The following is a 13,444-nucleotide window of genomic DNA, read 5'->3' as shown; positions in this document are numbered from 1 at the left end:
AATGTGTATGTGTCCAACGAGCATTTCACAAGCGACTGTTTCAAAACTGAATACCGATTTGATCTTGTGAATGGAAACACTAGAACGAGGTCATTGAAGAAAAATGCTTTCCGACAATTTTTCAACGGAAGGCCCTTGTAAAGGCACACATTACAAGCGAACGGCGCATCGCAAGGAACGAAAAGAGGTAGCTATCAGTTCATCAGTTATACTTTTCATTTGTAAAAATATTTTTTCCCGGCAGAACTGTCGTTGACTTGATTTGGTAAATATTATTTCTGCGCAAGAAATTGAAGGTCCTCGCTGGACTACGGGGCTCGAATTTCAAGAAAAAAAACTTGGGTCCAGCTGGCCCCTAAGTTTTCAAGTTTGGTCGCCAGCACAAGCATTTTAGTCACACACTAACAGAGTCAATTTTCCTTCAGCTTGTTTAAGAACAAACACATTCTCGGACGGAATGACGTCACGGATATGCGGCCTGGCCTGCAAGATCCTTTCAAAATGGCGGCTCCCGGTGTCGAATTTTTCACTTCTTTTTCATTAGGATCGCATCCATTTCAGAAGCTAAAACAACGGTGAGTAACTCAACTCAATGTGAACTTTTTATTGGTGATGGAAAAAAAATACACTGTTTTTGGAGTGACCTTCCCCGTTAACAAGTTATTCCAGTAACAACTGTGGACCCCCATAATAAGAGGGTCTGGATGGGAGTGCAAGTGTCAGTTATTTCGTCTATTTGTCAGTTGTCGGTTAAATTCTCGGCCATTTGTCATTTGTCAGTTAGTGGCTTAATAATTAACTGAAGACCTAAAACCTCTCCTAAAGCACTTTTTATTCACCCAAAAATTCCGAAAACTTCGAATCGGTGAGAAATGGTACGGAAAGTTTCCAGAAAATCCGGAAATTGTTGAATTTTTGAAAAGCGAACCATTCCACTTAGGATTCTGGATATTTCGACAGGAAAAAATTAAGTGAAGCGGAAATTCCCGTTAAGAAATTTCGGAAAAATTTGGGTGTACCTCGCGAGGTTTCCCTTTTTCCAGAAATTCCGGAAAATGCTGTTTCATTTGCAAATGTAAATTTCGGGAGCAGCGATACGTAGGGAACGGAAACGATGAAACTAAACTCACTAAAATCGCTAAAATCGGCCCCAAAATGCCACGAAAATATAAGTGGCACTCAAACAGTCGAAATAAGTCAACAACAATAACAGCTTTATTTATCCCTTATTTTTTTCTAAATTAAATTACAATAGTAGTATAATAATTAAATTAAAATAAGGGTAGCTGGCAACCTGAAATAACCTGAAATAGTTAAAAATGCCAGGTTTAAGGCGGTCTTATTTAATTTTTTTTTCTATATTTCGCACTGTTATAGAAGATCACATTCCCATACAGTGCGCAGAAACTCCTTACGCCTTGTTACGCAACAGTGTGTAAAATATACCAAGGCCATACTCTCTCTCCTCCGCAGAGGTTCGAAACGTTGTTCAGCGGATTCTCTCCACCTGAAAACCTCTTTGAACCTCTGCGGATGAGAGAGGCCATATTTTGTTGCAACTACATTCAAGCCTCTGCTAATTGAGGATCATGGAAAAGATAAATTGAGGGTCAAAATTAATATAGTTGTAAATTATTTGTATTGACGCACTTAATAGAAGCTCAGTGTGATGATTTGGGTCTGAAAACAATCTAAACAGCGCGAACATTAAACGACAAAAGGTTAAAGTAATAATATTTCAATGAATTTCAAACAAATATCAAGGGCTAAAACCTTTGGTCTGTTTGTAGTAAATCTGACTGCAAATGCCAGTTGTCGGGTAAATTTTCGGGGATTTGTCAGTTGTCAGGTTTTTTTGGCAATTGTCAGTTGTCAGTTAACCCCATCCAGACCCTCTTAATATATTAAATTTACCAACGGGCCATGAAGATTTGGCCATATTAACGGCGTAGGGTCAAACTTCATGACTGGCCTAAATTGAGTGACGTCTTAACAGATATATCACAATTGAACGTCTAAACAATTTTTTTAATAAGCATCTGGAATGCGATATAGTTTTTTTTTTTTTCAAAAAAAATGAACCTTCAATCAGTACACACGGTATTAACAATGGAAAGATGAACATACAGTGTAAGTGGTTTGAGTGGCCGTATAACCCCCTGACGGGGTGAAACAATAAAGAATTATAAAGGCTGGGATTTCAGACTGTGACAGTTGGCCGCATCAACGAGGTGGTCGCACTGGCCGTTTCATTGGGACCGAAAGGACGGTTCCATAGAACGATCGAGTTATTTGTTTATCTTTATTCATTGTTATTTTTAATTTGTTTAGTTATTTTTTTTTTTTGTGCGCGTTATTTTATTGACTTCTGGTTAAGCTTCTACTAACAGCAAATTTCTTAACGAGACACGTTTTTTTTTTATTAAAATTGGTTAAAACTAATTTTTTATGAAAGTATATACACCTCCCCTTAAACGTTTCGAAAACTAAGTTAAGCTTAACATCTTACAATCATAGTGCCAACATCCATGAGTTTTCATCTCGCATTTACTAGTGACTCATTTATTGGTAATTTACTTTATTTCTAGGTATTTAGTGATTAACTGATTTATTCCGCTCACTTATTTATTGTATTTTTTCTTCTTTTTTGCCCTTGTTTTGTCTCCTTACTGCTCCCCCTTTTACGCTTTACTGCCAACCAACTTCTTTATATAAATTCTATTTAATTTCACTCAGCTTGATTAGGTGTTCAGTATTCTGGGCGAATTTTCTGTTTCAGTTATCTGTTTTTTGTAACTGAGAGTTTTTCTATTTTGGTAACAAAGTGCGTGTTGTTGTTGTTGTTGTTGTTGTTGGTAAAATGAGTTACGCCAATGGCAGAAAACTCCAAAAGACTGCTGAAATATGCCACACACTTCTTATTTTGGACGCGAAATCCAACAAAATTGACATTGTGTTATAAGGATTTAGAACAGCCGAAATGTAACGCTAATTGAGCAAACTCCCAAAGCCAAACTATTGTTTTCTTTGAGCAGAGAACTGTATACATTATGAACTATGGAGTTACACTGAAATCTTTCCAAGAGAAATAACTGTTGTTTGCCAAACAATTATAGCATAAAGAAGGAATAACTCAGTATCTTAAGTATAATTTCCACAGGTGAATAGAAGAATTGCACATTCTGGTTGGTCGAGAATATAGGCTTATGACGCTAAATTTAATGTATTAGACGGTGAAAATAGCATTTCTAGGGACATATGTAAACATGATGGACATTTGTTGTTTTGATTGGAGGAGAAGGAGCCTTGAGATGGTCCTCATGCAGCCGAGATGCAACACGAAAGGCAACACTCCAAGTCTGGCATGTTCAAAGCATTGGAAATTGTGGACCAAAAGTTAAATGTTTTCAAGACTGACATAGTATTCAAGGCATTTAAGAATCGCAAACGTGGTGGTTTCGTAGACAAACCGTGTCAGATCAAGTGACCGAAATCATTTTCTCTTCAGACAGACTGAAGCTTCTCTTTTCCTCAAAATAAGTGCAATTGTCCGTGAAGCCACCAGAAGTGAATGTTTATTCCAATCTTGTAATAAACTACGATTAAATCTTGAAGTTTTCATCCAAGGTTAACACTAATAAACAAGGTTTTTGGCGCTTGATGCTTATCATTAACGATCCATTAACCACGATGAAGGGTGGTGGAATGGTCCTTGTATGTCGCAAAATGATCGACCCATTGCACGGGTTTCGCAGTTTCTTTCTTTTAGCAGGTATGTACCTCTCGCAGCCTCTATTTTTCCACGAAGCTGTCTCGGGATCTCGAGTTTTGGTAAGGCTAAGAAATTCTTGAAGTCCAGATTTGTTTGTTTGCATTTATAAATGATATCTGAACGTCTAAGAGACTAAATGTTTCGTGCCCGAATTTAAAACACTTTTAAAAAGTCTCGGTCTCGCAATTTTAAAGCCGTCAAAATGTCTCGGGCTCGCAAAGATAACCTATATCTCCCTGTCATTTATTTCTCAAGTTCGATTAACTCTAAACAAAGAAATGACTCAACATCAGTTAAACTTGATAAAACATAACAGAAGTTGATTTTTTACTCAATGTTCAAAACCGATCGTCATAAAGCAGTTACAGTCAAGTGGTTTTCTTGAATGGGTATTGTTTAGTTTTGACAGCCATTGTTATACAGACGTGTGCTTAAGACAATAGCTCTTCCATCGAAGACGCGCCATTTTCAAATGCAACTCCAACAAGAAGTTTTCAAACTCAAAAAGCTACAGGTTCCTGTGGACCGATTTTCAAATTTGAAACGGGTTTTGTTTCAGTAAAAAGCCATCTTTCATTTGCCGTGCGTGAAAATTAGGAAGGCCGGTTTAGATGGTCTGAAAATTGCTTCTGAAAACGGTCCCCATACAAAAAATGGCCAATTTTTGCCCATTTTCAAGAGCAAAAAGCTACTCCTTATACCTCATATATCAACTTACTTAACGGCTTAAATTGAAGATTCAACCTTCTTCTTCAAAAAGCCGCGCGTGAAAGTTGAAATTTTAACTCCTGGAAACCAGAACAGTAAGTTTTATCAACGCTATTGGGCCAATTTGGACCCTTTCTTCTCTTAATCAGGGCATTTCACGACACGCAAACATTCAAATTTGCCGCTTCGCCGGTCATGAATAATTAATAATGTCCAGGCATTCTACCCGATGTTTTTTTTAATACAATAAAGAATCCCTCGCATAAAAAAGCGGTAAATAAATTTCGCCTCGGAAATCATCGATTACGGATAGAAAATGGCAGACATACAATTTCCCAAACCCCAGAAAATCTTAGAATTTGACCTTTCTGTCATTTGAATGAAGTTGAAAATGAGTTGTATTTAAAACTTTCCTGTCACCTTTACGATAGTTTACGCTTGAACTTTTTTGAAAACATATATAGAAAATACAATTAACCATTTTGATATTTTAGATGAAAGTTCGAAAATTCTCTTTCTTTTCAATAATGTTGACTCCATGACTGTAGACTTACAGCTGCCTATATCCATTCATGCATGGATTACAGACAGAATACTATCACTCAATCAATTAAATTATTGTAATTTATTTGCATCATTTTAACTGTACTGTATTATATTTTAGGTAATACCATGTACTCATCAGTGGGAATAATGAAATAAACTGTTGTTGTTCAGTGCTTTCATTCATAAAGGAGAAAACTGAAAAATAATAGAAACACATTGTCGTGTTTGGCTTGGAGATGGGATGGCGAGAAGATAGGGGAATGTTTGCCGACGTCATTGTTTACGTTTTGCCTCATTTAGCATACGACTCAGTCTGTGTTGGAGAACGCATCATGCAAGACACAAAGTGGTTCCAAACATTCAAAAGCTTGTGAAACTTATGGGTAAGAAATTAAATTTAGCTACATGTGTGTGAATATTGGCGGAGATATTGGCTTTTGAAACACTTCAAAGTTCTGCCAGCTGTAATGAGCCCATATATGGCTTACAAAATTCTCACAGAATACAATGTTTTATGTATCGAGTAGTAAATATTGTTGTAAAGTTTGTAAAAGTGAACTCTTGGATTTTGTTCCTGTTCTCATAAGGTTTTCCACCGGCCGCTCCCTGTTTGTTTAACCGCGGTCGCGAGATGGTATTGCATGATTTTGCAATTGCTTATAGTTCAGTTCCGAGAAATACTTCAATAAGTTGCCGTTGAAAGGATGCAGACAAATCAAAGCGCGGCCTCTGATGGAAAGCGGAAGTCTTAACAGCACGCCTTATCTTCTATTGCTATCATTTACTTTTCTTTAGGAGTGCAGCTCGAAAGCAACTTTGGCTTAGCTTACTCTCATACTAAGAGATTTTAATTCAACATGTCAGTTTTCTGCGTTGAACGGTTGAAATTCGGTTTGTACCAGTGACATAGTCAGTGCGGTTTTCATTTCGTTGTATATATCGTTTCACTGTCGACACTGACGTGTTTCGATGTTCAATAAACTAAATATAGCTCACTTACGGCAGTTCAGTTCAAACCTCTGAAGCGAAACGCTTCCTGTTTACAGGAGTGTCAACGACTCTAAGTCATGAACAACTCAATCTCGTCAAGGAATTTTTCAGGCCTAAAGCCAGTGGAAATGGCTCGAAGACAAAAGCTACAGTACGTGATGTTGGTTTTCAGTTACTTTGCAGTATTACAAGAGATTGTGAACGGTAAGTACGAGAAAAACTCGATCAGCACGAGGTAGATTTAAGCAAGTTTCGGTTTGCAATGCTAGCTAATGCTGTACCTCGTTTTGTTCGGAAATATAAAGGAAAGACTAACGTTTTCTCAGTTGAACGAGATCTATACATCTGGAACAAAAAAGGTTGATGGGATGACTGGTTCGTCGCCGACGGAAATACCAAGTCTGTAGCTAACGGAAGTAGGCGGTAAGAGAGTTTTAAAAGATCGCCAAGATTTGGCGCGTTCAAACGCTTCTGCCAAGTTTCACTTGCATGTGACAGCTTAGTTATTTCGTAGAACGACTGAAATCAAAACCTTGTAGCTCTCTGTTTTTACTCGCAGTGATTTGTATATTGATTCGGGAAACTGCCACAGTGGAACCTCGAATATAACGAAGTCCTCGGTATAACGAACGATATTCTTCAGCCCTAGCCAAAGTTTAACAGTCAAATGCTGACAAATGTATGGAACAGAACCTCGATATAACGAGGTCATCGGAATAACGAACGATATTCTTCGCCCCAGTCGGTAATAGTCAAAATATAGCGAACATATTTAGCAAGTACCCTAGCCCGCGTGATATCGAGGTTCCACTCTATTACCCTGGTGAGCCTTGTTGTTTCAACAGGAAACTGACGTTTGAGTTTGATCGATCAGTGCATGCATATCCAATTATCTAATCTCTTTTCTGTTTTTCGTCTTCCAGACCGTCCTTGATTTCTTCTACAATTAACCCTGTATTTAATAAGCGGGAATCCTGAGACCGTCAGTTTAAAGTGGCAGTATTAGTTGCTCAGTAAAACTTATTCTGCTAATCATTATAACTTGAACAGGCTTTTCTTTTCAGCGTCAAATGTACCACATCCTTCGTTCACTTGCGGTCCCAACGGTATTAAACACGACACAAACGACTCGGAAACGCTTGGTAAGTCATGGTTTAAGGATACCCTGCGCACTCATATCATAGCATCCTAATAAAACATTTCCGTGTTGGCGGAACTGAACCGTTTCTGTTTCGATACGAGCCAAAGTCTGGCTGAAAGCGAGCCTCAAGTTTTAGGTTTGTCCATAATTATTACAATACATTCACACTGAGAACTACTTCCCCTGAACAGTGCAGCTGGTCCTACATACATACATAAACTTTATTTATTCTTGAATAAACTAAAATAATGAAAGAAAATTCGAAAAAAGCAGACAAATGCAAAACTACAGGACAAACGTAATTTGTGGAAGTGCTTTAATCTGCAACAGTGCGATATTGATTTGAAAGTGCGTTCCACTGAGGATTTGGCCTCCTGGTATAAAGGCCATAAGAAGTTGTAACTATTCAAGTAGGATGAAAATCTTAACGTATAAGTGTTGAATACCAAATGTAACAAGTCTTTCAAGTATTTATAGCCTGTGACCAGGCTCCCGGCAAGAGCGAAAAAAAATTACGCGAGTGAAGAGAGCCGTGAGTCTACCCGCCATTTTTGCCTCCCAAGACCACTCGATGTTTTTCTCGCCCTAAACTGAACCCAATCGGGAGCCTTTTCAGCCTTGTCATTCAGCTCTGTTTTATGCTATGAGCCACGTACTTGGGTGTCAGATAAGAGGTGGTGGTATCTAACGTCCGTACTGTTCGGCACGACCGAAACTGCCAAAGAAAACTTGACGGTTTTTTCTTCATGTTGTGTACTGCATAGTGGAGCTGAAATGACAGTCATCCATCTTTGCCTTACGTTTGATGGGAATCAAAAGTACACTGAGACGAACTTTTACTGACATAAAGGCACTTTTCGCTATCGATTTGACTTTGCGGAACCATATGTTTATAGTTGTGGATTATTATCTGTTTTCCTTCAGGGGGAACACCCAACGTGGATATGACTTGCCCTAAACTGCCAATTAAAATGGACGCACACACAGAAATTGCTTGTGAGGTGCTTTCCAAAACCTTCGCTAACATAACCTGGTTCCATAACCGACAACCAATCAGCAAACAAAGAAAGAGTCACGTGACAGTTGATAGGAAGTCCTGCTATCAAACCCTCAAAATTAAATTTGTCACGACCAGCGATGGTGGAAACTACACATGCCAAGTTGCTAACGCCAATGGAAACGTCAACAAAACATGTGTTCTTGATGTGAAGGGTGAGTCATTGCTCGTTGATGTTAATGTTTATGTGTTTGCTTTAGCACTGGCCTAGTTATAGTAACATTAATGGTGTCAGGGTTAATGCTACTCAGATATGGTGGAATTCCAGAAATTTCTAGGATACAAATGCGAAGTTCCAGAATCCAGAACCCAGACATTTCGTGACGTAAATTAAAAAATTGTACACTTCTAGCTAGCAGCAGACTTACTGTTTGTGGCGAAGGTTATAACCGAAAAGTCATTCGCTTATTTCATATAACTACGAAGATCTAAAAGTTTTTTCCCGAATTGGGGGAACAAGCTAATTTTCAAGAAGTCTACCTGAGTCCTGGAAGAAAATTGTAAGATTAGTTTTCTAGAATCCAAGAGTTTTGCTAACCCAGTAGTAAAACAAGGTTAACTAAGGATCGATAGAAGTAAGTTAAAGTAAGGTTCCATGGTGCAAGTGACTAGGCGAACTGGAAGTAACTCACCCTGAATGTGGTGCTGGACCAAGCAAATTATTGCCGCAGCATTTTATCGGGCTCCTCCAACAATTCTCTGGCACTCACTTGGTGCATAGACATGGGCTGAAGGGGTGAAATGCGAACTGGGATTTGTTTGTTTTCACTAGGAAAATGAAATTTGCGTCATTGGGACTGGGAATCACAGACAAAAATAGGTATAGGAATAGTATTTGGCCAAAAAATAGACTGAAATGGGAGTCCCACCCACGCCCACCCCCGTCTCTTCCCCACCACCAAATTCATGAACCAATAAATACTACCTAGAAGGCCTCCGAAGGTAAAATCTCTTACCCAGCAGAAACAAATAACAGAAAGTGGCTGCGCTCCAACTCAATCCAACTTGTTAACAGTTACAAAACCCCACATCATGAAGCTATAAAATATATGCGCATCACAAAGCTCAATACGTATTCATGTGTACTGACAAAACTATCTTTACTCCACAGCTCATACAACCGAAGAAGTCCAGATTGGATATGTGAAGATAGCTGGCAATCGGCAAAAAGCTATCCTTCAAGGAAGTGTTGTGCTGAAATGCAGCATGCTCCACGCGCAAGCTGGTGTCTGGCTGAGAAACAGTGAAAGAATAACGGATAACGAACGTCAAGTCTATAGACACGAACGCATGTTTGGTGCTAAAGTAATGATGCTTTACCTGGAGATCGTAAACGTGACCAAAAATGACGAGGGATTGTACACGTGTCTGGGATACAGAAACGGAAGACAGGCTAATAAGACTTTCTATCTCGAGACAGGTATGTTTGACCGTATAGACATCAATTAGTTTAACAGTCAACTCAAAACGCATCCTTTAAACTCTAACCATCATCGTCTTCATTGTCATCACAATCGACGACCGCTATCATCTTTATATCGCATGCCTCATTAAAAATGTGGGTACAGGATGTGCTCATCTAATATTTCGTGAACCGTGAATGAATGGAAAGTTTTTTTTCAATTTGCTAGAATTATTTTACTTATTTCACATTTCTAAATATATCGTTTGATTCAATTGACACTCCGTACAAAATAGCATGGCTCTTTTCACGCTTGGTGACAATACCCTTTCCAATCAAAACTTCACCTGATGGTAAAAACAGCTTTTGCAGATAAACCTTTAATGTTCATTATTCATGTGTCTGCTGCACAGGCTCTACGTTTACTTTCAACAAACGAGACCGCACGTTACTACTCTCTCTTCGATGATCACTCCACGGCATTGACTATAGCTATTGATTTTTCTCTTCAGAGCCATGTCCAAGTGGTTACATTTGCCCCCATGAAGGAAACACAGCTATTCGAATCCCCGCAGCTGTCTTGCCAGGTAGGTGGAAACAACAGTTATGTAGAAAAAATATAAAACTGCTCTTCAAGAGGTAACGGATGATAATTACTATCAATATATGCATTAAAACGCTGGTTAAAGGACGAGCACTCTGACTGGATTTTACACCCGGGGGAGGGGGGCACTGACATATATGGGCTATATAGGTATGTGCCGCTGTGAAGGGTATGGTTTTCAAGGCGTTTACTCTAGGATAGCGTATATAAATCAGAGCGTTTGGGTCTAGAATAGGTTATAATTTTTCACAATACTGATTAATTGGTTGAAGATTTTATGTAGACTAAGGAAACCAGGAATTGCCACTCAAAAATATAAAACAACCAAATCGGCAAGTTTAAATTTACGCAAATCAGCCTCAACAGTGTCGATAGATGGGGGGATTTGGGGAGTTTACTCTAGTATACTCTAGTATAGGGTAGCAAAATTCAGCTGAACTAGCTCTGGTATAGGTTAAGGGTTCCAGGGTCCCAGCGGCACTTCCCCAACCAGAAATTCCCAAAGTACCCCCCCCCCCGGGATTTTACACACGGTTACAATATTCTGGAAACAAACTTTCAAGATCTCTGCTGTCGCGTTTGCGTAAGGTCTTGTAACATGCTGGCCTGTTTGGGCTATAAGACTCGTTTCTCCACTTTTTCTGTGCCATCTGGGCAAACAAGGGTAAGATTCACAATGTATGTATATGCATGTTTAGCATATGTCTTCTAGCGTTCTATGACGAATGCCGTTCTCTGATTCGCTACGTTATTCATTATCTATTCTGTTGTAGATAGTGGATACCGTATTACCACCATGACTTTTTAACGCCCTCTTTTAATTGTAGGATCAAATGGTGTATTCGTGGCACAAAGTAAAAGCAAAGGGTCTTGCTCCGTTTTTCAAGGTTACTTGCTGATATTTGTGTACATACCTATGGCTTTACATGGATGTCTGGGGTCTTGCTGATTGCTTCCTGAAGTGTTGAGGTTGATAAGATAATGAAAACTGCAAAATACCTTACAAAGATAACTGTACTAGAGTAATGGTGATATAGGGTAAAAGGCAAAACCCTTTTTAGCTTGCAGAAAGTAATGCGCTGGTATAGTTTTTTTTTTATCGAATATTTCTTATAATTGACAGCCGTAAATGCCGTTTTGGTGACATCGATTGCGCGGTGGCGTCATGGTTACTGTGCTGGTCTCCGGATCGAGCGGTCCGGGTTCGAGCCCTGGCCAGCGTAATTGCGTTGTGTTCTTGGGCAAGACCCTTGACGCTCACAGTGCCTCAATTCACCCAAGTGTAAAAATGGGTACCGACGAACGTAATGCTGGGGGTAACCCTGTGATGGAATAGCATACCATGCAGGGGGGAGAGTGGAAATACTCCTAGCACCGGGATAAGTTCCGACCTGACGATCACTTGACTCGTATTGTACTTCTTAGATTAATTCACTAGTTTTAGTTGCATCACTCGGCAGGAAAACATGTTTCATTGTGCAATCAAACGGAAGACAGATGACTCGTCGGACACCTTCAACTGAAAATTCAGCAGCAAATTTTAGAAATATGGACGTGTAATAATAGCAACAGTACAGATAACTGTGAAATACGGTAGCTTAAAATCGTATTCACCCGAGTTTTAATTAAGGCCAGTGTACGCAAAGAAAAAAAGGCTTTGCATACATTGTAGCTGTTATTTCTTTCACGCGTCTTTTAGTTTGAACTAACTGGGCTATACTTTATGGAGATGGGCCGAAGATTTCTGACCGTCAAATGTGACAGAGTATTTGGGCACCACCAAGAGACTTACGATTTTAAGCTTAAAATAGATTGATTGAAAATGATTATCATGGGGAACGGGGATTTGTTCTCTTAGATCATAGTCTCTTGGCACCACGTGAGACAACACAACCTGGCACCTGGTGATTTCTAGCCCAATAAATCTATCAATATTACATCTATTGGGTTTAAAGCCATATTTATGAATTTCTCTGTGTGTTGTTTAGTCAGTGATCGTGTAACAAGTAAATGAAGACAAACGGCAAGCTTTTCTCAATCTGACCATACCCCGAAACTATAAAAAGTGACTAAAAACGGCACAGTCGATTGAAAATAATCTGCTGTACCTAATTATTGAAGTCGGAGAAAGCAAACCACTTCACTATAATTTTGAATACTATTCTTAGTTACCACCATACTGATTCAAGTTAATTAACTTTCAATCCCCACCCCACCCCGCAGAAACAACTGTGTAACAGAATCTAGAAAGTTTCCGTAATGATCCACACTATCTACGAGTTATTACTCTTTTTATCTTATTTAATTACCTTTGTTGAGAAGCTCTTTTTTATTGATCACCTCTCGATTCCTTTTTGCCTGTAAAATTGTTAATGAAGTGTGATGTAACGTAACAAAATTAAATAAAGTGAAACGTGATGCGATGCAAATATGGAATATAGAAGTTCCATTCTTTCTAACTGATCTATTATTTGAAACAGGACTTCCTCTTTACCCATGCCCCCCTCCCCTTCCTCGAGGTAACGATAGCTTTACTTTAGCAAGAAGCTTGTAACAACCTGGCACCCACTCCTTTGAAATAGTACTCTCTGCCTTTAAGCGTCGCCCCCCCCCCCCCGACCCCTCCTTCAACCCCGCCCTGAAAGCAAAACTGCAGGTAGTAAACAGCTTTACTTTAGTTAGAAACTTGTATCCAGCTACGGTCACGCGAGATCATACTTTGTTATTCGCGCCCGCGTGCACAGTAAGATCTACTGAGTGAACCTGGTGAAGGCCTTGTGGACAATATCTTGAGTGCTATAGCTTATTACAATATTAGTACTATAGCTTTTTATAAAATAATCTGCCAGTTAAACCATTTTATAAAATAAGGGGTAGAAACATTAAAGGTGCACCCTGTGGTAACAATTAATAAAATGAACTACGATAAAACTTGCTTTAAGATGAATAAATAAGTTATAATTACTGGCGGACATGTTTTTTTTATTTCTTCTTTTTTATTTCTTGCAGCAGCCGCTTAATCTTCTCACGGAATATGAAACTAAACAGAAGTTGAGTAACGATGGTGTTCGGATGATGCTGTGTTTATATAAGAGTCGTTGCTCCACTGCCTTAGCAAACGGCCTGGCAACAAGGAAAGCATACGCATGCTTCCAGACGAACCCGCATAATCGGGACCTCAATGAGGTTACGCGACCAGGATTCCGGGAAACAGTAACCAGGGA

General features: G+C 39.1%; 1 protein-coding gene across 4 annotated transcripts; it reads left to right on the top strand.

Moving 5' to 3' along the window:
* The first annotated feature begins 6,041 nt into the window (after positions 1-6,041).
* Positions 6,042-13,318, top strand: LOC145469614 (fibroblast growth factor receptor homolog 2-like). Of its 4 annotated transcripts, none has more exons than XM_081453369.1 (7): positions 6,042-6,220; positions 7,081-7,158; positions 8,082-8,369; positions 9,326-9,634; positions 10,129-10,203; positions 11,048-11,189; positions 13,230-13,318. In XM_081453369.1, the coding sequence occupies exons 1-6, from the start codon at positions 6,094-6,096 to the stop codon at positions 11,167-11,169; spliced, it is 999 nt and encodes a 332-aa protein (XP_081309495.1). In that variant the 5' UTR covers positions 6,042-6,093; the 3' UTR covers positions 11,170-11,189; positions 13,230-13,318. The 4 variants fall into 4 exon arrangements, with proteins under 4 accessions (XP_081309495.1, XP_081309496.1, XP_081309497.1 ...); XM_081453370.1 differs by having other exon boundaries at positions 11,048-11,107; positions 13,230-13,317; XM_081453371.1 differs by having other exon boundaries at positions 11,048-11,107; positions 13,233-13,312.
* The last annotated feature ends 126 nt before the right edge of the window (positions 13,319-13,444 follow it).

Source organism: Orbicella franksi, chromosome 15 (assembly GCF_964199315.1).
Source record: "Orbicella franksi chromosome 15, jaOrbFran1.1, whole genome shotgun sequence".
NCBI lineage: Eukaryota > Metazoa > Cnidaria > Anthozoa > Scleractinia > Merulinidae > Orbicella > Orbicella franksi.
Note: the sequence above shows the minus strand (reverse complement) of the source record. Positions and strands in the feature narration are given on the sequence as shown.